The 26,273-nt window shown below is 35.4% G+C and overlaps 1 protein-coding gene across 2 annotated transcripts in view; it reads left to right on the forward strand.

The window, feature by feature from the left end:
* The first annotated feature begins 2,813 nt into the window (after nt 1-2,813).
* Nucleotides 2,814-26,273, forward strand: part of LOC121387809 (inner centromere protein A-like) — a 99,803-nt gene continuing 76,343 nt past the window's right edge. For both annotated transcript variants that reach the window (XM_041519021.1, XM_041519022.1), the window contains exons 1-8: nt 2,814-3,204; nt 4,379-4,520; nt 6,810-7,016; nt 8,649-8,741; nt 9,118-9,174; nt 9,745-9,810; nt 17,954-18,106; nt 21,514-21,639. In XM_041519021.1, the coding sequence (XP_041374955.1) occupies nt 3,004-3,204; nt 4,379-4,520; nt 6,810-7,016; nt 8,649-8,741; nt 9,118-9,174; nt 9,745-9,810; nt 17,954-18,106; nt 21,514-21,639 (1,045 nt within the window). In that variant the 5' untranslated portion in view covers nt 2,814-3,003. The remainder of the gene's footprint in view (nt 3,205-4,378; nt 4,521-6,809; nt 7,017-8,648; nt 8,742-9,117; nt 9,175-9,744; nt 9,811-17,953; nt 18,107-21,513; nt 21,640-26,273) is intronic.

Raw genomic sequence — 26,273 nt, forward strand, 5'->3', positions numbered from 1 at the left:
ATTGGTTTTATTACATTTTATTTCTTTATCACGTAGCTGTGTTCAGTGGAAATAACTATCGGCTGTATAATTTTCATCTGAACAAAGAAACAATTTTGAAACCATAAACGACAAGACTGCATGAGGTAGTTCAATTATAGCAGCCAGGCAAATACTCACTAGACTGGTTTTTATAGTTTTATATGTTAAACTGACTGACCACATCAGAACCAATCAATTTGTTCATGGACATTAGCGCTGCTAGCTATAACTGAACGCAACCTTGTGACTATGTATGTGTTTGTATTTGTATATAACATATGAGCTTGTAGAAAAAACAATATTCTAGAGGAATTTTACAGTGACAAGTACTTGTATGCAATTTTTTTATCTGGTTGATTTATACGTATCATTTTCAACAAACCTGGTGTCTGTGTATGTGTTTCGACACATTCGCTGGGAAATTCAGAGAATGTTCCCCAGATAGACGAGCTTGGACCTTCAATGGATGTATAAGCATGTGTCAAATGGTTGATTGATTGGTTTCGACATATAAGCTTCAAAAAAAAATTCTGGAACAAATTTTTACAGTAACCTTTTTGTACTGTACTTTTAAATGGGTATTTTGTTTTAAATGATTTGATGTCATTTTTTTTACGTTGTGGATTTATATGACATTGTGGAAGGACTTTCCTTTGGCACTGTCACTAACCCTAACTCGATTTATGATAAGCATTTATAATGTTCTTTGTACAGGACAGCGCCAATGGAAAGTCCTACCGACAGTGTATGATTTTCAACAAACATGGTGCATGTGTGTGTGTTTGGATATGTCAGCATCAAAACAAGTTCTGGAAGAATTTTTACAGTGACATTTTTGTACTTTTAAAAAAGAAGGAAGGAAATGTTTTATTTAACGACGCACTCAACACATTTTATTTACAGTTATATGGCATCAGACATATGGTTAAGGACCATACAGATATTAAGAGAGGAAACCCGCTGTCGCCACTTCATGGGTTACTCTTTTCGATTAGCAGCAAGGGATCTTTTATATGCACCATCCCACATACAGGATAGTACATACCACAACCTTTGTTACACCAGTTGTGGAGCACTGACTGGAACAGGTCCACCGACGGAGATTGATCCTAGATCGACCGCACATCAAATGAACGCTTTACCACTGTGCTACGTCCCGCCCCAACTTTTAAATAGGTATTGTGTCCCTGATCTCTATGTTACATAGCAGACCGTGAATGTGTTACAACTATACTGCTTGAATAAGTGGTCTTCCAGCAGTTCACCCACACAGTCAATGAACTTGTTTCTGTCAATTGTACAGTTGTATTGGGTTGGTTACGTAAGAACAGAACACACCTTTAATTATGCTCAGTACAACTCATAGAATATCAGGGCGTGTGTTATAGTGTTCTTCGGAACACATACAGTGTGGTTAAGGTCCAATTCTATAGATAATTGGAAATGGACTGTTTTGAATGTAATAATTGACATTGTCATGTTATATATGGTCTGATTAAAATTTCTGTATAACTAATTGACCTGCTGTTAATCCAGGTCATCACTTGTGACCCTTATGCCGAGCTGACATTGCTGTTTGCATGTACTGTGATTGTATACTATAGGTAACTTAACAACTTGTATATTCGGAGTGCTAAGAGTTTTGTTGTAGCTAGCAGTTTGTTTTTTCACTGACTGACAATTTCTGTCAATTATGCAGACTGTAAAATCAAAGTGTTTTCCAGGTTTTACCATTTGTTAATCAGTTTTCAGTTTGTTTTGTTTAACGACACCACTAGAGCATATTGATTTCTTAATCATTGGCTATTGCATGTAGTCTTAAGCAAAAATCTGTTTCATTTTTCCATTATTATCAAGGGATATTTGTATATGCACTTTCCCACAGACAGGACAGCACATACCACAGCCTTTGACATAACCAATTTGTCAGAGTTCATTCATATTAGTTAAATGTTTACTTCTTTTTTTTTTCTTCGATAATATGAATTCCTGAATTCCACAGGTGTATTTAAGGTGGAAATTATCACAGAAGAAAAGCATTCCAAATTTCAAGTGGAGGATACGTGAGAACAAATGACAAAACATTCAAACTGTTACGTTTTGAAAATTCTTTGAGCTGACAATTACCCAAAAAGAGAAAGAAATTATGTTATGTGCTTTCGGTATGTGGTGGAAATTACAACTGTTAAATGTGTTAAAAGGACTTTAAAAAGGAGGAAATTACAAAATATGAAACAACATCCAAGATTTTGTTGATTTACTTTATCTGTATATACCGGTAGAGACGGAAAATGACACAAAAGAGTCATCATTCAAATTGTTATGTGCTTTAGCTGTGGAGGAGGAAGTTAGAACTGCAGAAGCATATCACTTGTATTCTTTAAAGTGATCATATTTGGATGAAGATACATACATGCATATAAATCTTGACACAATATTCTACAAATATTGAAGAAACATTTTGTGGATTGGGTTTAAATAACTGAAATATACCAAATGCAGCCAGTGATTATTGTTTATTAAAAATATTAACTGAAATATACCAAAGACATTTGAGAATTTGTCAACAACAAAAAAAGGTTTTTAAATGCTACATTTTGAAATTGAGAGTTTGCCAAAAAAAAGAAAAGAAAAGAAGGTTTTTAAATGGTACATTATGAAAGTGAGAGCTTGTTTAAAAAAGAAGTTTTTTAAATGCTACATTTTGAAATTGTATTCATTTAATATAATATTTTAAGCAAAATTGTTGACAATTGTATACCAAAAATATTTCAAGGTTCAGTCTTTACCAAGTTCATCAAGAATTCTTGGAAATTACATTTCTGAATAGACAATAATATTTTAATGTAATATTTTAGTAGAGTTGTTGGTAAGTGTATACAAAAAACATTTCAAAAACAAATCTTTACCATTCAGCAATATCTCTTGGAAATTACATTTCTGGATAGACTGGAAATTAGTTTTACTTCCTGAAAATTCATCATGGTGCTCGCCTATGGGTTACCTCCCATGAAAGTGGTAAAGTTGCCGAACATTTTCAGTAAATCATACTCGAAGAAGGTGCGCGGTTCCCACTGTTATCGTCTGCGACACAGATGGGATGACAGGCTGCGACTCCGTAGACTGGGGTCGGGACTGGTGGCGCCGGTCGTGGTAGACAGCGCCATCTTGGCAGATCTCTTGGTAATTACACAGTGATCTCCCTTTGTTTTTGCTGGTAGAGTCTGTTGTGACCTCTCGCTGTTTTATGTATGCCATGTTAGTATGTACTCAGTTATTTCCCTTTGAGTGTCATTTTAACATTTTCATTGCAACTTATTGTTGTGCTTATATCCAACTAAGGTTCAAGCACGCTGTCCTGGGCACACACCTCAGCTGGGCTGTCTGTTCAGGACAGTGGGTTAGTTGAAACTGTTAGTGGTTAGTGAGAGAGAAGAGGGTGTAGTGGTCTTATACCTACCCACTGAGTCGTTAAAACTCGCTCTGGGTGGGAGCCGGTACCAAACTGCGAACTCTGTACATATCAGCCTTAATTATGCCCGATGGCTTAACCACAATACCACCGAGGCCGGATCTATAGGTAGTTACTCAGTAAATTACCTCCCTTTGTTTTACTGGTTAAACTTGGTTACCTCCCTTTGGTTTACTGGTTAACCTTGGTTATACCTCCATTTGTTTTACTATAGTACTTCTTAACTGGTTGTGGTACTTCTGTGATTGTGTAAGAAAACAACCTTTTTGGTCCATCTTGGACTACTTTAGTGGGAATATTTGTGTCATGTATGTCAGAGTGATAATTGAACATTTCACTGTGAGGTAGGGTTAATAAAATGAAAAATTTGTATCTATTTTAATTGTGTTTTTTTTTAGAATGAGTGTAAATACACTGATGGAAAGAAATAAGGGAACACATCAATTTGTAGACCAAATTTAATTTACTACTAGCGTAGTAATGTCTGTATTTCATACCAAGTTGTAATGTGGGACTGAATGTCTGTAGTGTTGAATGTGCTGCCTATATGTTCCCAGTCAACTTCTGACAATATGAATTAATTTTTAATGCAGTCATTATTTCTTGTTGCTATCTGTATGATCCTTTATTTCTTTCCATCAGTATAGTAAAGTGAATTTTAATTTGTGTTTAAGATTATATTTTCGGGAGATAAGAAATACTGCACATGAAACATGATATATGATGTATATATTTAAACGAAGAAAATAAATTGTGGACCAGTAAAAAAAAGAAAAAAAAAGAAAAAGAATTCAGGCCTTTATCATGAGGATGGTGGAGGATAGAAATAGAATATATATTTTATTATGGCCTAATAGCAAGGTTTCTGTTTTGTGTTTGTTTCAGTCGTTGCTGGATTCACACAGGAGCGGTGCATCTGCACTGGAGGCCGATTTCCCGGAAATAGACAACGTCTCACACAGCTCTGACTATGGGGGATCCTTCAAGGGCTGCACCATCCCCAGACACGAGAAGACCAGACACAAAAGTAAGAGGCCATTTTTATTATATTAAATACATTTACATTCCTTGGGGAATAGCATGTAAATTGTATCACTTTGAGACTGCCCCTTTAAAATTGTATCACTTGGAGACTGCCCCTTTAAAATTGTATCGCTTGGCGACTGCCACTTTAAAATTGTATCATTTTGAGACTGCCCCTTTAAAATTGTATCACTTGGAGACTGCCCCTTTAAAACTGTATTGCTTGGAGACTGCCTCTTTAAAATTGTATCACTTGGAGACTGTCCTTTTAAAATTGTATCACTTGGAGACTGCCCCTTTAAGGTAAGCCTGTTAGTTCCCTACTAGGCGGTCCAGCCAGAGTGCACTACTGGTTTTGTCTGCATCTGGCTGTTCTGGGAGTGGCATGTAGCTCAAGCGGTAGCATATCTGCCTGTGAAGCGGTCGGTCATTGGATCAATCCTTCTCAGTAGACCATTTGCAGTTTGAGCTATTTTCTGTTGCAACCACTGGCCCACAACCGGTTCATCAAAGGCCATGGTATGTGCTGTCCTGTCTGTGGGAAAGTGCATATAAAAGACCCCTTACTGATTATTGGAAAGAGTAGCCTATGTGGCAGCAGCGGGTTTCCTCTAAAGAAATATGTCAGAATGACCATAAGTTTGACGTCCAATAGCCGATGATAAGATAAAAATCAATGTGCTCTAGATGTGTCATTAAATAAAACAAAGTTTACTTTACTGTCTGGCTGTTCATATATATATATAGTACATGTGTGTACATGTGTGACGTTTTATCTGCGATGTCACAAGATATTGAGCTCATGTATCATTACAGATCAGGTTGGGCATTTGCCCATTTTTGTCATCATAATAGTTTCTCGTCATTTTGTAGCTTATTTTTGTGACCTGAGTCTAAAATCTATCCATGGAACAAGTTTTAGCAAGCTAATTCAAGGATTCATTTTCTAGAAATGAGTGCCGGAAACACCCTCTACGAAAAGACGAGTGCCAGACATATTTTATAGTTCCATCAAAATTCCATCAAGTCTTATAATTTTAGTACAGTGAAACTCCTCTAAACTGGACACCCTCGGAACCAGGTAAAAAAAAGTCTGGTTTTAAGAGGTATCCGGTTTAGAGAGGTTCTCTTCTGTAGAGATATCTAAAAAGGGGCCACAAAAAACGTCCGGATTTGAGGGAATTCCGGTTTACAGAGGGTCCGATTTTGAGAGGTTTTACTGTATAATTATTATAAAAGTCACTTTATTTTATTTTTGTACCATGATGTCACGACCCTGCTCTCATCATATATGTATTACGTCATTAAAAGGAATGCATACAGCATTACATATTACGTGACGTCACGTTTTTCCTTTGATCATGGAATGATGTAATGAACAGATTGGCAATGGGTGGCTACCTCCTAAATGACCTATGAAATGACAAGACGACTTAACCGATGAAAAGGGTGCATTACCGTCATGGTGATGTGTGCTAGGCGGTTTTTCTAGCACATCTTTCTGGCACCTTTCTACTGGTTGATTGAGCTAGAATAATGCCTCTTGAACTTAGGAAGAATGAACATTTGTTGGATGAGGTAGGGATCTCTATATAGGATTTGTCATGAGTGTTTTTTAATATGGAAAATATCAACCGAGTCTACGTTAATCGGTATTTGTCAAGTATCTTCTGATTTAGTATATCACAGTACTAAAGTCGCCTCCATCAGTACTATGATGTCATCATGATTAGCAAACATCAGTTTGAAGTCACACGTTTTAACTAAATCGTTGTAACTAAATCTTATGAAAACGTTACGCTCAGGTATACAGGTCATGTTGGCTTGTAAACAAATGACCCATGGACAGCAACACATTATACCTTAAAGAAGATCATCTCGTAAATGTGTATATACCTTTAAATTTGCATACCATTAAAAGGAAGGAAGGAAATGTTTTATTTAAGGACGCACTCAACACATTTTATTTATGGTTATATGGCATCAGACATATGGTTAAGTACCGCACAGATATTGAGGGAGGAAATCCACTTTCATGGACTACTCTTTTCGATTAGCAGCAAGGGATCTTTTATGTGCACCATCCCATAGACAGGATAGCACATACCATGGTCTTTGATATACCAGTGGTGGTGCACTGGCTGGAGCGAGAAATGCATATCATTATTACACGGGTTAATATTGTAAATTATCACATGTGTTTATGACATGGATATATAAGTTATAGGATGAATTGCCATAGCAGTGTTTGTTAGAATGCCTGTTTACTATATTGTTTTCCTCTCTATGATAGGTGCCTCTCGCAGCTGGACATACGAAGGCTCGGAGAAGGAGTACATAGGAAGTGCCCCGGTTGTCACAATACGCGAAGGAGCCAGTCCGATCCTGTCTTCCAACATCCCACATCTTCCTCCGCTGAAAACTGCCAGAGTGCCACTGACGCCCATTCAAGATGTCAGCCGTGAGCAGACGCACCTTCCTCTTCCGCCAATAGCTGATGGTAAGGAAGGGGAGATAACTGTGCTCAAATTATAAGTATATAAAAATAAAGTACTCTTATTCTTCTTTTCGTTCCTTTGAATAAAGTACTTAGTAGTATTAATTTTGGCGAAGTCAAAAAGTTTGTTTTGTTTAACGACACCACTGGAGCACAATGATTAGTTAATCATCGGCTATTGGATGTCAAACATTTTGTAATTCTGACTGTTAAAAGTCAAAGACTGTGGTTTGAATTTGTTAAAATGGATACTTAAGTTTGGTTACCGTATATCTTCGCCTGTAAGTCGATCTCGGCTATAAGTCGAGTCCCTAATTTCAAGCCCTTAAAACATATTTTTTTATTGACCCGTTTATAAGTCGACCCATGAAAAACTACTTATAAATATTGAAATATTTCTTATTTTCAGCACATGAGAACAATAATATTTGAACAAAAGAAAATTATTTTACAAACTTCGGTTTTCACGTTTTGTACATCGCAATATAATCAGACTATTCCAATCAAACTATCATTATTACATAGCATCAAAACGAAATATTCCCTTAGTTTTGCCGCCATATTAATACATGTAAGGAGGATAACTCTGGAAAGTACACTGGTTTTTGTACCAAGTGAAGTGTGTCCCTATTGCTCTAGATAGTGAACTGCAGAGATCAGTCTATTTTAAGGGAAAGCTCAGTAATATTCATGAAGTTAATCACCGCCAAAACATTGTTTGAACAACCATTAATGCCAGTGACCAGATTTCAAAATAAACTCAGGCAACAGGTAGTTAGTATTGTTTACATTTTTACTATTAGTGATGACTGTTAATTTAACTAAGTGGACTGTTGTCTTGGCATGTGAGTGAGATCGTACGCCTTTTCGCATAACCAAAACCGTTCTGATGCCAAAAAAAATAGGTTATAAAAAATAAATGTGTCAAATTAACATATTTGAGTATAAATACATGGCATACTTCAACAATAAAACTTGTAAAATAATCCCCAAAACAGTAATATTTTTTGGTGAATTTTTTTTACCCTCTTATAAGTCGACCCCCCAAGTTATAAAATAATTTTTGGGTGAAAAAAATTTGACTTATAGGCGAAGATATACGGTAATCTACAAAAGTTTAATACATTTTGATAAAGTTACAGTAGAGTGAAACGAGTCTGTGATGCTGAAATGGTGAATTAGTCTTTAAAAATAGACTAGAGCTCGTCTCCTTAACTGTTACTTCTCAGAGGTACGTGCATTTTTTATATGCCCATCTATGGGTCGTATTATGGTATGGTGTTGTCCATATGCCTGTCTGTCTGTCAATTAACGTTTTCTTGTCCGGACCATATCTTGCATAGAGATGCATAGAGGACCATCAAACCTGACATGTAGGAACAACTTGGGATGGTGGTGTGTCACGTACTATTACTAGGTCACTGTGACTTAATTTTCACGGTCTACTGCACATGACAGTGAATCCTTGTTCAAACGATATCTTGTTAAAATGTGAAAAATGCATTTTGTGGTATTAGAAACACTAGACTGTCCAAATGTTTGTAATATCCCAAACTGGATTTCACCTCCCAATACTTTCATGATGATGATGATGATGATAAAAAAGCCTGACTAATTTCTGTGTTTGTATTTCAGGTCTGCCATTTGTAAACATCGAGGGTCCGACTCCCCAACATACGACTCTGACAGACGTACCTCGACCTATCCCTTCGGAGCTCCCCGCTGATGGTATGTCTGACAGTTTTGCCTTGATGATGTTAAAACTTGAGATATACATGTATATATGAAGGTATTACATTTCCAGTGATGATGTTAAAACTTGAGATATACATGTATATATGAAGGTATTACATTTCCAGTGATGATGATAGTAGAAACAGCAACAGTGTCAACACGGTCAACTTCTGAATTTAACTTCAGTGTTAAGTTTTCACATAATAATTTTTGCTCCATTTCTCACAAGTGCTATAGTAGACCAATGAAACAAGTTGCATCTATTAAAGTCCATCTCTATGTAAGTCAAGTAAAATAATGTCGGATTTATGGAGTTAAAAATGTTTAAATTTAATTTATATAATATAATATTTAAGTGTGTTAATTTCAGTGGAAGAGACCGGTTCTCAGTGGGGCGTTTCCTCCACACATTCGGACAGAGATCGAGGTAGGAGGTTTTGTCACACCTTTACAAAGTAACTAGGCAAGATATAGGCGTACTTTTATGGCAGTGGGGACACCATGAATTTTTTCGTTGAGCTCACAGATCATAGAATGTCAATTTACATGGCTGTCTCTGGCGCTTGCCAGTTGCGAATTTTTAAATCAGTTGTCAAATTTTATTTTAATTTTGGCGAAATAATTTCATATCATAATTGACATTTTTAGAAAATAACTGTCGATTTCTGCAATTTTTTAAGTTTAATAAACAATTTGGTGAATTGTTTTGCTCACCCATAGCTAGTCCTGGTTTATAATTGCAATTCTATGGATCTTCATCACATTGCATTAGAAAGTTTTAAAAATTTAATTAAATAATTTGTTTTTTTTAATTATTATTAAATTTAATTTTTCAAAAGAAAATTGTAAACATGCTGTCAATTAATCAATTATCAGTCATTTTCTATCTCTAACCTTTATCTTTTTCATCTCTAACCTTTATCTTGAGAGTGTTTTTAAACTGTAGATAAACAAAAATAAATTGAAAAATTAAAATAAAACATCTTTTTAATTACAGGTGTGAGACATGTGTCCACACAGTGGAAAGGAAGCCAACAGAGTCTGAAGAGTTCCAAGAAGGGAAGTAAGTACAAACTAGCTGATAGATAAAACAAACATCAGGCAAAAATATGTAATGGGAGTGGTTAAAAAATTACCTACCTTTCAGGGTAATTTTAAAATACATTTTCAGAATTTTGTGGGTAATTTTTGACGTGTGTCAAATGAACAGCAATACTAGAGGACGTTTTCTGTTAAATATTTCATTTTAAGCGCTGCATCTTTTACAAATTGTGGCAGAAACTTTCAATATACATTTTGCGAATGACTTGTTTTGCAGATTTTGTGACATTTCTTCTGATTATTTCATTATCATTTGACTATTGTAGTTGTGTGTTTTGAAGTAACATACAAGTACATGCTGTGGCTTTTTATAAATTTCTTTTGGACTTTGTCCTGTACAGACATTTGACTTAGGATAGCTAACTGTTGTGTGGTTTTGATTTGTGAATGTAATACCATGTATTTCAGCACCAGTGGGTAGCGAAATTTCTGATGACGAGTTAGACCAATCAGTAGATGAATGGTCAAAGGGAGATAAATCTGTGAAGTGTGAGCTCACTGAAATATTAACTTGACTAATAACTGTTAATACTTTATATTACCTAACAACCCTTCTATATATCAGTTATTTCACAAATTATGATCATGTCATATTTGCATGCCAAGACTTAATATTCCATACACATACTAAGAAAGCCAATAAGGGAATATTTGGTATTGTAGACCAATTTAATTCACTAGCACTGGCCTCAGTGGTGTTGTGGTTAGGCCATCGAACTACAGGCTGGTAGGTACAGGGTTCGCAGCCCGGTACCGGCTCCAACCTAGAGTGAGTTCGTAAGGTCTCAGTGGGTAGGTGTAAGACCACTACAACCCACTTTGATCTTTCTCACTAACCACTAACAACTAACTCACTGTCCTGGACAGACAACGCAGATAGCTGAGGTGTGTGCCCAGGACAGCATGCTTGAACCTAAATTGGATATTAGCACGAAAATAAGTTAAAATGAAATGAAATAATTCACTACCAGCATAGTAATATCTTTATTATCCATATGGTTCAACATAACCGAGTTAATAATAATCATACATGCAATAACAAGTGTAATGACGTAATTTTGGGAAGCGACGTCCTAGCTCAGACTGTGCATTTGAAATATGACGTCATTTCGTCGTCTCCTTCTAGTTGTGGCTGAAACATTTTGATATGGGTATTGTTGTTCATAAAGAAAACAACAACAATAATATGGGTAATATAACAATTATTACACTCGCGTGTGAGTCGTACTGATTTTATGAAACTCCTGTCAGGATTCATGTATTACCCTCACTCTCGCTCGGGCAATACAAAAAATAGTGACACTCATTTCGTAAAATCAGTACTACACACAAGCTCGTATAATAATATCTATTTATTACACAGTGAAAACTGTGTAAACCAGACCCTGCACCAACCAGAATCCTGTCAAAACCCGGCCATATGTTTCCTGGTCCGAAATGCAGGATCCTGACTAAATCTGATAAGTGTTGGATCCTCGGCGTGATCTGATTTAGTACTTAATGGTTGTCCCATGGACAAGTAAAAATGTTCAAATCAGTTTCATTTTGAGCAATCAAAAACATTGTTGTTTCCCTTGAATAAAACCAATCAGTTAATTGGACTAGTATAAATATTGTCGGACAAGTAGATTTCTACATGTACTTGTGTGGTGGACTAATGAAATTTCTGCTTATTTCAATCGCTGGTATTGGTTTCAGTCACCCTCTGCTGTCTGTCGTTTCCCAACTATCGTAGTGATGTCTGTATATAATACAAAACTACAATGTGGGAATGAGTGTCAGTAATGCCAGCTGTGTTGGATTGAGTATGAGTAATGGTTAACCTGACACCATGGGTATGGGGGGGGGGGGACGTAGCCCAGTGGGAAAGTGCTTGCTCAATGCGCGGTGGGTCTGGGCTATTTCTTACTCCAGCCAGTGCATCATGACCGTGGTATGTGCTATCCTGTCTATGGGATGGTGCATATAAAAGATACTTTGCTGCTAATCGAAAAGAGTAGCCCATGAAGTGGCGACAGTGGGTTTCCTCTCTCAATATCTGTGTGGTCATTAACCACATGTCTGACGCCATATAACCGTAAATAAAATGTGTTGAGTGCGTCGTTAAATAAAACATTTCCTTCCTTTCATTCTATGGTCTATTATTTTTTACCATTTTTATGTTTTATATGCTCCTTGTTATTGTGGCAGTGGCAGGAATTATCTCAGTGATAGAGTGCTCGTTTGAAGTTCTGTGGGTCGTCCCACGGTTGTCAAAAGACCATGGTGTGTACTGTCCTGCCTGTGTAAAGGTGCATATAAAACATATCTAGCTGCTTTATCTGCAGTTGTTTCCCCTCTTTCTGTCTTGACCAAATGTGGAAATAATCATATTATATACTCTTAAAAAACCCATAGAAATATTAATGTTAATATTTACTATTAGACCGAACATACGTTTTGACCACAGACATCCTAACAAAGAATGTTCAGGTCTATTTATCAACACACCAAAAGACATTCCATAGTTTGCACGTGCATCACGCAGTTGCCCCGTACACGTGCGTGCGGTGTCATTCTCGATTTTGACAATTTCCAGGAAGGTCGTTTAATCACTGTGGAACATCATTTTTGTTAATCTTTTTCATTCTGTTAATCATACAGTTGTTATTGTTTTGTTTTTAGTCATTTTTATTGTTTGAATTTGCAATGTGGCATATGCAACTGATAAAAAAGTCAACTTTCAAATTTCATTTCTGACCCCAATCGTCCTTCAAGATCTTTGGTGGTCATAAAACCTACTGTAATACTGAACTATCAGTTGTAACGTTTGCCCAATTAATGCACTATTATTATATAACCATTCCCCACAGCTAATATACCTTACAAGTTTGGCAATTGTAAATTCTTATCAGAGTTTCCCTACTTTTTTTGAAGAGTAAATGTTAGACCCGGAGTAGCTGTAGTTTCAAATATACTGACGTGTCATTATACAAATATACTGACGTGTCATTATACAAATATACTGACGTGTCATTATACAAATATACTGACGTGTCATTATACAAATATACTGACGTGTCATTATACAAATATACTGACGTGTCATTATACAAATATACTGACGTGTCATTATACAAATATTCATTTCCTTTTATTTTTGTGGTATTGTAACCTCTGCACTTTTCCGTCACTTTTAAATTACTTTATTTCTTCATCTATTAATCCATCTATTTTAGACCTTCACAAATCTATACATATATATCCAACCATAAATTTGGCTTTTAAAACCAGACAGATAAATAGACACAGATATTTGTATCTATTTATCCATCATTTGATACACCAATCAAAGTGTCCATCCTTACATTTGGTTTTAAGAACTAAAAGCATGAAGATCACCTTCTTTAAAATATTCTTAACTTTCCACAGCTTTAACATATTCTCTGTTATTCTATGTGACATTCTTATGAAAATCATAATCTGACTTTGCATCAAAGTCTGTATTGCATGTTATCTCTAATGATAATTATTAATACCATGTTGACCTATAGGTGATATTTAACATTAATTTATAGCAATATGTGATATTCTATATCGCCATATGTTTAATTTTCAATATGTAACATCTTGTTAACTTTAATGCATACATTCCAAATTAGATTGAATAATTAGTATTGATAAGAAATATTTCATTATGTGGTATTCATCATATAATGTAAAAAGTGTTTAACAAGATAGAAGTGAACAATTATACATGGTGGAGCTAAATCCATCCATCTATCAATCAATCCATCCACCCGCCCATCTACCTGTCTGTCCATCCAATTGTCCATCCATTCAACCATCGAAACATACATCCAATCATCTACCTAACCAACTGTCTATCCATCTGTTCATCCATCCATCCATATGTGAATCCGGTCATAAGTCCATCCCATCATATGTCCAATTGATCATATGTCCCTTCGATCATATGTCCATCCCATCATATGTTCATTTGTCCATTTGATCATATGTCCATCCCATCATATGACCATTTGATCATATGTCCCTTTGATCATATGTCCATCTATACATGTCTGTCTAGTTGTTCATATGGTTCATTTAATTTCTAATAAGTTTTATAGATACACACACAGACAGACAGACAGACACAAATTTCATAAAGTAATATTCCAAAAAGTAAGCAATTTGACACTTCAAATTGTTACTTCCATAACATAAATTTTTAAGCAGAACCCAGATTTGTGAATTTAACACAAATATAATATATAATATAATAATATGTACTTCCTCACTCTGTCTTGTACCGTAATATGATTAGGTATGCTAATAGTTTTTATTTAGTTTATTAATGCAATTCCTATATTCATCACTCATTGTACAGTGGTATGACTGGGTACACTTAACAAGTTTATGGCTTTCATTTGTGAATGTAATACAAATTGTATTTCAGCACCAATGGGTAGCGAAATGTCAGACAAGGAGATACTAATAGACCAATCGGTAGATGAGTGGTCAAAGGGAGATAAATCTGTTGAGTGTGAGCACACTGAAATATATAAATATAATTCTAATAACCTTGTTATATTTAACATCTAACAGTTAATTCGTAATTTATAACCGTATAGCATTCTCACTGGTAATAAATCCTACATCATCTTGTCTGGTGTATTTTTTATATGATTTATTCTTTCTTCTTTCAATCCATTCTGGGGGGTTTTCACTTGTGCATAAATATCAAATTATCTTCATCTTTCATTAACTACACATAGGTCCAGGTTTACAAAACACAAGATGCCTTTTTCTCCTTTTTAAAAATTTACAACTGAAAACAAAATTTGTATAATAAACATTACACATAAAATCATTAAAAATGTGCATAATATAGTTTAAAATATATACATATTAAATCATTTCCATTCCTGTTTCCATAATCAGAATAAATAAATTTATCATATAATATCTTACATTTTCAGTGCAATCAAAGTATGTGATATTTTTCAGATCACATACTTTAAGAATTTTATAATTTTGCAAATTAGATGTAAATTAGTCGGAGGTCTCGGCACTAGGTTTATTGACATTTAAGCAAACGTACTTGGGTGACACTCCATGACTGACGTATGCATTCATAGTCATCAAATAAAAACATTTCAATGGCAGTTTGACACTGAAAGCTGTCCAGCATTCAGAAACAAAAAACGTTAGACATAACTTTATTTTTATGTAAGGACATCCAAAATGACGTCATTCGAGTTTGACGTCATTTCCATTCAAAAATACACCATGCCACATATTCTTACGTCATTTGAATATCTAGTAATGGGGGACTGGAATTAAAGTTACATGTACAGTTTACAAAAACATGTTGTATTAAGCTTGAGCTTATATGATAAAGAGATTATTACCCTCGTGTATTTCGGTATCGTCAATATCATATATTAGGAATAAAAATAATGTATTATGCTCGCCAGAAGCTCGCATAATACAATTTTTGTTCCTAATATATGACATTGACGATACCAAAAAACACTCTGGTAATAACCTCTATATATTTAAAATTTAATATATAGCATTTCTTTGACAATTAGTAAACAGATTATATACATTTCTAATAAAGTCTAATAATTTTTGTATCTAATACTCTATATATAGCATTTAATTGAAATGTGTAAACGTACACTTATATAATAATGTAATAATGTCAGTCAATAATTAGGGGGCGGGATTTAGCTCAGTCATCTGAGTGCTCGCTTGAGGTGCTTGCATCACAGGATCGAACCACCTCGTTCAACTGATTAGGTTTTTACCATTCCAACCACTGCACCACAACTGGTTAAAGGCTGTGGTATGTGCTTTTCTGTCTGTTGAAAAACTGCATTAAAAATATTTGGCTACTATTTGATAGCTCGTTCCAACCGGTGCACCACAACTGGTCAAAGGCCATGGTATGTGCTTTCCTGTCGTGGGAAAGTGCATGTAAATGATCCCTTGCTGCTAATGGAAAAACGTAGTGGGTACGTTTCCTCTGATGACTATGAGTTAGAATTACTAAATGTTTGACATCCAATAGCCGATGTTTAATTAATCAATGTGCTCTAGTGGTGCCGTTAAATAAAAGTATCAGTGCCATATATAACCAGAAATAAAAATGTGTTGAGTGTGTCATTAAATGGGGTTGTTTTGTTTTAAGTTCTTCCTTCCTTCCTTCCTGTCACTATTTGCTAATCGAAAAGAGTAGCCCATGAAGTGGCAACAGCGGGTTTCCTTTCTCAATACCTGTGTGGTCCTTAACCATATGTCTGATGCAATATAACTGTAAATAAAATGTGCTGAGTGCATCATTAAATAAAACAATCTTTCTTTTTCTTTCCTGTCACTATTTCAACTGTCAAAGTAACCATAATTATATTAGTCACTGAATAGTCTTAGTTTAAAATGTCCTGAGGCATTGTTAGACAAATATTCTTTCCCTTTCTTAAAGAGACCGTCCTAGTTTACAGCCATTGTAAAATGTTTCCAACCAATAGAGCCTTTTTGATGACGTAACATACAAATTAAATACATTTTCTTATTTAAAATATCAGTGTCTGTATTTACAAGGTTTTTGTTATAATCCTAATGCTTGTAGTAACCCAAACCAGATTTTAACTCCCAATAATTTTGTATGTACGAAAAAATATATATCACAAATTAAAGTAAAAACTGAGTGCTACAAACATTAGTATATGACCACAAACACATTCGATATACAGACACTGATATTCTAAACAAGAAAATGTATTTAGTATGAAATAGTGGTTGCCAACAAGGCTCTGTTATCACAAACATCTTAAATGGCTGCAAACTCAGGACTTCCTTTAACACATGATAAAATTAATGTTTGGGTATTGTACAGCATAAAAATGTTGAAATGTAGTAAATTAATACTTTATTCAACAAAGTCTGGATAACTTGCATATATTTTAATACTCCTTCCTTGACACAAAATGTTTTGTATGGTTATGTAGTTCCAAATATATAAAATTTGTTTACAATTTTTGACACCCAATAGCCCATGTGTATTTTTGTGCTGGGATGTCATTAAACATTCATTAGTTGTTTACAATTTTAAATTAATTTTTATGGAAAATGAAAAGAATAATTATTAATTTATAAAATCTGCTAAATACTGTATGTACATGAATCTGAATATAGTGTAGATATGTTCATTTATTGTTATAGAGAATCTTCATTTGTTAAGTAAATATGCATGGACCAACAGTGACATCAGCTAGGTACAGATGGTAGGGAAGCCTGTTTCAGTTATTGCCTATATATGATGTGAGATCACGGTAAAGTATAGAAAACACAATGAAACCCCAGTAAACAGGACACCCACAGGACCAAGCAAAAGTCTCATTATAGGGTGTATACTATCAAATCAAATCCCACTGATGACAATAGTAACATATGTGGCTAAAATTCCTACCTAAAGCATATCAATCAACATAAACACCACAGATATAAATACTACCACCCCTCACTCTTAAAGTGAATAAAAAACAATTGGGGGTCAAGCTGCTAATTTCAGAGATAACAGGTAGCATTTATGACTGCCCTAGTTCTGCACAAAAATTGAGTACTTGTTTTTACAGGTACTCCTCACAAGTTTCAAGCACAAGGCTACTTGACACAGTGGTACTAGATGAAATAAAATTTCATACATTTTTTGCCCAGATAAAACTTTTTTTTTTTACACCCAACACACAATTATCACCAATCACAGGACTTATGGTGTTAACTTCTCTATCAAAAGTTTGGTGCACCTCGAACTTTGACCCAGCCGGACGTTATTTGGTGTAGTACTACCTTTAAGGAGTATCTGGTTTAGTGAGATTGTCTTCTGTGGTGATATTTGAAATTTACCATAAATTTAGGTGTGCTTGGGTGTGCAAATGCAATCGCACACTTCAAACAGATGTAAAGGACTGGTATGTGTGTTTGTTTCTTGTATATGTATCTTTTTAAAGATGATTTGTCAAGCAAATAATATCATCATATTTCAGATACAGATACACAATGTATTTGTTCTTAAACTGTAATTACTGGAATATGTAGACTGTTGCTTTGTGTTTCAGCCCGCAGTATAATCGGTGACCAGTCTATCAAGGGAAGTGTGGTGCGTGCGCCGGATGGGGAAATTGTCAGTGTTGGTGGCTCCATCCTACCCGATGCCGCTTCGCAACATGGCGGCAGCCAGACAGCTAGAACTGACCTTGACCGCGGCATTGGTTAGTATCGTTACTTCATTGATTGTGGGGCGGGATTTAGCTCCATCGGTTGACTGCTCGCTTGAGGTGCTTGCACTGCAGGATCGAACCACTGCGGTGGATCTATTCAACAGATTTGGGTTTTTCTCGTTCCAACCAGTGCACCACGACTGGTATATCAAAGGCCATGGTATGTGCTATCCTGTCTGTTGGATGGTGCATATAAAAGATCCCTTGCTATTAATGGAAAAATGTAACGGGTTTCCTCTCTAAGACTATGTCAAAATTACTAAATGTTTGACATCCAATAGCCGATGTGCTCAAGTGGTGTCGTTAAACAAAACAACCTTTTTCTAATAGTAATAGATTCTGCCTATAGACAGCACACCAACATCATTATCATCGTCATCATCATTATCATCATAACCATATTATCCTCATCACCACCATTATCACTATCATCACCAACATCCTCATCACCAACATCATCACTATCAGTATTATTACCATCATCATCATCATCATCACCACCACCATTACCATTACCATCTTATCATCATCATCATCACTACCATTATCATCACCATCTCATCAGCATCAGCATCACCATCATCACCATCATTACCATGACCATCTCATCACCATCATTACCATGACCATCTCATCACCATCATTACCATGACCATCTCATCACCATCATTACCATGACCATCTCATCACCATCATTATCACTACCATCACCATCTCATCACCATCATCATCATTACTATTACCATCTCATCACCATCATCACCATCACCATCATCACCATCACCATATTGCCATGTTCATCATCATTATCATCATCATCAGATTTCAAAATTACTTTTAGACTAGAACGGTTAATAGTTTCAAGTTAAAGTGTTGTGGTCTTATGGCTGAAATCTTGAGTATTTGTTTTATTATTTAATTATTTCGGATGGGGAGTAGCTCGGCTGGTACAGATCTCACTAGAGATGCTCTCTGGTCCTAGGAACGAACCCCACTTGGTGGACCAATTGATTTCTTCCCATCCCAATCAGTACTCCAGAGTGGTCTCTGGTCCTAGGAACGAACCCCACTTGGTGGACCAATTGATTTCTTCCCATCCCAATCAGTACTCCAGAGATGCTCTCTGGTCCTAGGAACGAACCCCACTTGGTGGACCAATTGATTTCTTCCCATCCCAATCAGTACTCCAGAGATGCTCTCTGGTCCTAGGAACGAACCCCACTTGGTGGACCAATTGATTTCTTCCCATCCCAATCAGTACTCCAGAGATGCTCTCTGGTCCTAGGAACGAACCCCACTTGGTGGACCAATTGATTTCTTCCCATCCCAATCAGTACTCCAGAGATGCTCTCTGGTCCTAGGAACGAACCCCACTTGGTGGACCAATTGATTTCTTCCCATCCCAATCAGTACTCCAGAGATGCTCTCTGGTCCTAGGAACGAACCCCACTTGGTGGACCAATTGATTTCTTCCCATCCCAATCAGTACTCCAGAGATGCTCTCTGGTCCTAGGAACGAACCCCACTTGGTGGACCAATTGATTTCTTCCCATCCCAATCAGTACTCCAGAGATGCTCTCTGGTCCTAGGAACGAACCCCACTTGGTGGACCAATTGATTTCTTCCCATCCCAATCAGTACTCCAGAGATGCTCTCTGGTCCTAGGAACGAACCCCACTTGGTGGACCAATTGATTTCTTCCCATCCCAATCAGTACTCCAGAGATGCTCTCTGGTCCTAGGAACGAACCCCACTTGGTGGACCAATTGATTTCTTCCCATCCCAATCAGTACTCCAGAGATGCTCTCTGGTCCTAGGAACGAACCCCACTTGGTGGACCAATTGATTTCTTCCCATCCCAATCAGTACTCCAGAGCTGCTCTCTGGTCCTAGGAACGAACCCCACTTGGTGGACCAATTGATTTCTTCCCATCCCAATCAGTACCCCATCAGTGTTTCTGGCAGAATTTTTTTTTTTGGTATGGCACTATGGAATTGAATGCAACCACAATCAACAGGGGGTATGGGGAATCTCCCCCAGAATGAAAATAAGTCAAGTTTAAGGTTAGGGTTAAGAAAATCATACAGTAATGATAAGACTAATCAATTTTGCCAAAAAATGTGGATATGGTGCCATACCCATTTTACCCTCTGGCAGAAACCTTGCCCATGACTGGTATATCAAAGGTCATGATATGTGCTGTCATGTTTGTTGGAAAGTGCATATAAAAAATCCCTTGCAGCTAATAGAAGAAAAATGTAGTGTGTATCCTCTGAAGACATACAAGTCAAAACTATCAAATGTTTGACATCCATTAGCTGGTGGACGAGACGTAGCCCAGTGGTAAAGCACTCGCTTGATGTGTGGTCGGTTTGAGATCGATCTACATCAGTGGGCCCATTGGGCTATTTCTCGCTGCAGCCAGTGCACCACGACTGGTATATCAAAGTTCATGGTATGTGCTATCCTGTCTATGGGATGGTGCATATAAAAGATCCCTTGCTGCTAATTGGAAAGAGTAGCCTATGAAGTGGTGACAGCGGGTTTCCTCTCTCAATATCTGTGTGGTCCGTAACCATATGTCTGATGCTATATAACCGTAAATGAAATGTGTTGAGTGCGTTATTAAATAAAACTTTTTTTTTTTTTTTTTTTTTTTTTACAAGTCAAAAACATCAAATGTTTGACATCCCTTAGCTGATGATTAATTAATCAATGTGCCATGGTGGTAAACAAAACAAACTTGAACTTTATTTATTTAGAATAGACCATTTTCGTTAAGTTTTTTTACCACCACACATAATTATTCTCGATTGACTACTAACACTAGATAATCTGTGTCACATAAAACTACATTTTGTATATTCTCCATTTTAACACTCAAGGGGGAGAACTTCTGCACTATCTTGTGATACAGAGTATGACAAACATGGCAACAGTCTTGTAGTTTCTATGAGCTTGGAATAACTTGATAGCGATGACACATTTTTAGTAACCTTCTTGTTGTTTGTTGTTTGAATTAGCAAATAAGGAAGGAAATGTTTCATTTAACAACGCACTAAACACATTTTATTTAGGGTTATATGGCCTCGGACATATGGTTAAGCACCACACAGATATTGAGGAAGGAAACCCGCTGTTGCCACTTTATGGGCTACTCTTTTCAGTTATCAGCAAGGGATCTTTTATATGCACCATCCCACAGACAGGGTAGTACATACCACAGCCTTTGATGTACCAGTTGTGGTGCACTGGCTGGAGCGAGAAGTAGCCCAATGGGCCCACTGACAGGGATCGATCCCAAACCGACCGCTTATCAAATGTTATAGTAGTAAAGCAAGATTGAAACTTTAATAATTTAAAGTTGGAAACTTTTCTTTTTCTCTTTCACAAATAGGAGCAACTGATGAGTCTGACATCTCTGACAATGAACCGGATGCATGGAAATCCGGTTCCAGAGAGGACGTCTTCCGCGTTCCGTCAGAACAGAAATCAACCAGCACCAAGGAAGCCAGTCGCAAAGGTAGTTTAGAGTATTCCTTTAGTTTTATATTAGTTTTTTGCTTTGGGCATTTTGTGGGGTTTTTACTGCCAGCACACAAGCTGTGACACTGTTTTATGCAGATGTTTCAAAAGATACATTAGTTTTTACAAGATTACCTTTCAGGAAATTTTTTTCATTTTGATTTGATTTGTTACACTTTTTGAAAAAGACCTTGTGCCCAAAATGTATATTAAAAATTAAATAGTTTGTTTTACCATTTTCAAGGCTACTTTCCTTTAGGAAGCTGTATCATGTATCAATAACAGCATTTTGATGCTAATTTTATTGCCAGATCATGCTATAAGATGAAATATTATACACTGAATTTGTGCTTTTAAAAGATTGATTTATAAATATTGCAATATTACTTGGATATTTTTGTTTGTCTTTCTATAAAGTAAAACATGTAGTAAACAGTTTAACAGTATTATATTTTGTTTCTATATTTGTTTTCACTATTAGAATATTAAAACTTACCTGAAAACTGAATTGGTTGAATAACAATTTAATTTATTTACTAATATTAAATTTCATAAGAAATCTTTTTTATATCGCTTCATAATAATATTTTGTTCTGCTTGTTGCTGTACTTTTTATCTTTCTTAGAATACCAGACTTATGCAAGCTTTAAACTGAATGTTTTGCTTATTACCGTATAACATAATAACATTATTTATTTATTTATATTTATTTATTTATATATTTATTTATTGAACATCATATGTAACTTAGAACATGTCCATATTGCTTTTAACAATATTTTGTTTTGCTTACCGTATGTATTTTTTGTCAATATTAGATCCTGGGAATTGTACTGAAAACCAAAGTGACAGCTAACAACTTTATTTATTTACTTGTCAAAATTGCATTATATAGAACATTTCTGTATTCCTTGAAAACAGTGTTGAGGGATTATTTTTTTTTTTTTTTTTTTTTTTTTTTTTTGCTGGGTTGTTTTTTTTTGTGTTTTTTTATCATCACAGCCAACCATACTGAATACCAAAGTGACAGTTAACAACCTTCTGTATTTATACTTGTACAGTTTCATAATTTAAAACATTTCCAGCAACCATACTGAATACCAAAGTGACAGTTAACAACCTTCTGTATTTATACTTGTACAGTTTCATAATTTAGAACATTTCCAGCAACCATACTGAATACCAAAGTGACAGTTAACAACCTTCTGTATTTATACTTGTACAGTTTCATAATTTAGAACATTTCCAGCAACCATACTGAATACCAAAGTGACAGTTAACGACCTTCTGTATTTATACTTGTACAGTTTCATAATTTAGAACATTTCCAGCAACCATACTGAATACCAAAGTGACAGTTAACGACCTTCTGTATTTATACTTGTACAGTTTCATAATTTACAACATTTCCAGCAACCATACTGAATACCAAAGTGACAGTTAACGACCTTCTGTATTTATACTTGTACAGTTTCATAATTTAGAACATTTCCAGCAACCATACTGAATACCAAAGTGACAGTTAACAACCTTCTGTATTTATACTTGTACAGTTTCATAATTTAGAACATTTCCAGCAACCATACTGAATACCAAAGTGACAGTTAACAACCTTCTGTATTTATACTTGTACAGTTTCATAATTTAGAACATTTCCAGCAACCATACTGAATACCAAAGTGACAGTTAACAACCTTCTGTATTTATACTTGTACAGTTTCATAATTTAAAACATTTCCAGCAACCATACTGAATACCAAAGTGACAGTTAACAACCTTCTGTATTTATACTTGTACAGTTTCATAATTTAGAACATTTCCAGCAACCATACTGAATACCAAAGTGACAGTTAACAACCTTCTGTATTTATACTTGTACAGTTTCATAATTTAAAACATTTCCAGCAACCATACTGAATACCAAAGTGACAGTTAACAACCTTCTGTATTTATACTTGTACAGTTTCATAATTTAGAACATTTCCAGCAACCATACTGAATACCAAAGTGACAGTTAACAACCTTCTGTATTTATACTTGTACAGTTTCATAATTTAGAACATTTCCAGCAACCATACTGAATACCAAAGTGACAGTTAACAACCTTCTGTATTTATACTTGTACAGTTTCATAATTTAGAACATTTCCAGCAACCATACTGAATACCAAAGTGACAGTTAACAACCTTCTGTATTTATACTTGTACAGTTTCATAATTTAAAACATTTCCAGCAACCATACTGAATACCAAAGTGACAGTTAACAACCTTCTGTATTTATACTTGTACAGTTTCATAATTTAGAACATTTCCAGCAACCATACTGAATACCAAAGTGACAGTTAACAACCTTCTGTATTTATACTTGTACAGTTTCATAATTTAGAACATTTCCAGCAACCATACTGAATACCAAAGTGACAGTTAACAACCTTCTGTATTTATACTTGTACAGTTTCATAATTTAGAACATTTCCAGCAACCATACTGAATACCAAAGTGACAGTTAACGACCTTCTGTATTTATACTTGTACAGTTTCATAATTTAAAACATTTCCAGCAACCATACTGAATACCAAAGTGACAGTTAACGACCTTCTGTATTTATACTTGTACAGTTTCATAATTTAGAACATTTCCAGCAACCATACTGAATACCAAAGTGACAGTTAACAACCTTCTGTATTTATACTTGTACAGTTTCATAATTTACAACATTTCCAGCAACCATACTGAATACCAAAGTGACAGTTAACAACCTTCTGTATTTATACTTGTACAGTTTCATAATTTAGAACATTTCCAGCAACCATACTGAATACCAAAGTGACAGTTAACAACCTTCTGTATTTATACTTGTACAGTTTCATAATTTAGAACATTTCCAGCAACCATACTGAATACCAAAGTGACAGTTAACAACCTTCTGTATTTATACTTGTACAGTTTCATAATTTACAACATTTCCAGCAACCATACTGAATACCAAAGTGACAGTTAACAACCTTCTGTATTTATACTTGTACAGTTTCATAATTTAGAACATTTCCAGCAACCATACTGAATACCAAAGTGACAGTTAACAACCTTCTGTATTTATACTTGTACAGTTTCATAATTTAAAACATTTCCATATTCCTTGATAATAATTTTTTGTTTTTTGCTGTATTTAAAAAAAAAATTGCTCACTATATTAGAACACAGGAATAATGTGCTCACTGTATTAGAACAGGAATAATGTGCTCACTGTATTAGAACACAGGAATAATGTGCTCACTGTATTAGAACACAGGAATAATGTGCTCACTGTATTAGAACACAGGAATAATGTGCTCACTGTATTAGAACACAGGAATAATGTGCTCACTGTATTAGAACACAGGAATAATGTGCTCACTGTATTAGAACACAGGAATAATGTGCTCACTGTATTAGAACACAGGAATAATGTGCTCACTGTATTAGAACACAGGAATAATGTGCTCACTGTATTAGAACACAGGAATAATGTGCTCACTGTATTAGAACACAGGAATAATGTGCTCACTATATTAGAACACAGGAATAATGTGCTCACTGTATTAGAACACAGGAATAATGTGCTCACTGTATTAGAACACAGGAATAATGTGCTCACTGTATTAGAACACAGGAATAATGTGCTCACTATATTAGAACACAGGAATAATGTGCTCACTGTATTAGAACACAGGAATAATGTGCTCACTGTATTAGAACACAGGAATAATGTGCTCACTATATTAGAACACAGGAATAATGTGCTCACTGTATTAGAAGACAGGAATAATGTGCTCACTATATTAGAACACAGGAATAATGTGCTCACTGTATTAGAAGACAGGAATAATGTGCTCACTGTATTAGAAGACAGGAATAATGTGCTCACTATATTAGAACACAGGAATAATGTGCTCACTGTATTAGAACACAGGAATAATGTGCTCACTGTATTAGAACACAGGAATAATGTGCTCACTGTATTAGAAGACAGGAATAATGTGCTCACTATATTAAAAGACAGGAATAATGTGCTCACTGTATTAGAAGACAGGAATAATGTGCTCACTGTATTAGAAGACAGGAATAATGTGCTCACTATATTAGAACACAGGAATAATGTGCTCACTGTATTAGAAGACAGGAATAATGTGCTCACTGTATTAGAACACAGGAATAATGTGCTCACTATATTAGAACACAGGAATAATGTGCTCACTATATTAGAACACAGGAATAATGTGCTCACTATATTAGAACACAGGAATAATGTGCTCACTATATTAGAACACAGGAATAATGTGCTCACTGTATTAGAACACAGGAATAATGTGCTCACTGTATTAGAACACAGGAATAATGTGCTCACTGTATTAGAACACAGGAATAATGTGCTCACTATATTAGAACACAGGAATAATGTGCTCACTGTATTAGAACACAGGAATAATGTGCTCACTATATTAGAACACAGGAATAATGTGCTCACTATATTAGAACACAGGAATAATGTGCTCACAATTTTTTAGAACACAGGAATAATGTGCTCACTATATTAGAACACAGGAATAATGTGCTCACTGTATTAGAACACAGGAATAATGTGCTCACTA

The sequence above is a fragment of the Gigantopelta aegis genome, chromosome 13, assembly GCF_016097555.1.
Source record: "Gigantopelta aegis isolate Gae_Host chromosome 13, Gae_host_genome, whole genome shotgun sequence".
Taxonomy (NCBI): Eukaryota; Metazoa; Mollusca; class Gastropoda; order Neomphalida; family Peltospiridae; genus Gigantopelta; species Gigantopelta aegis.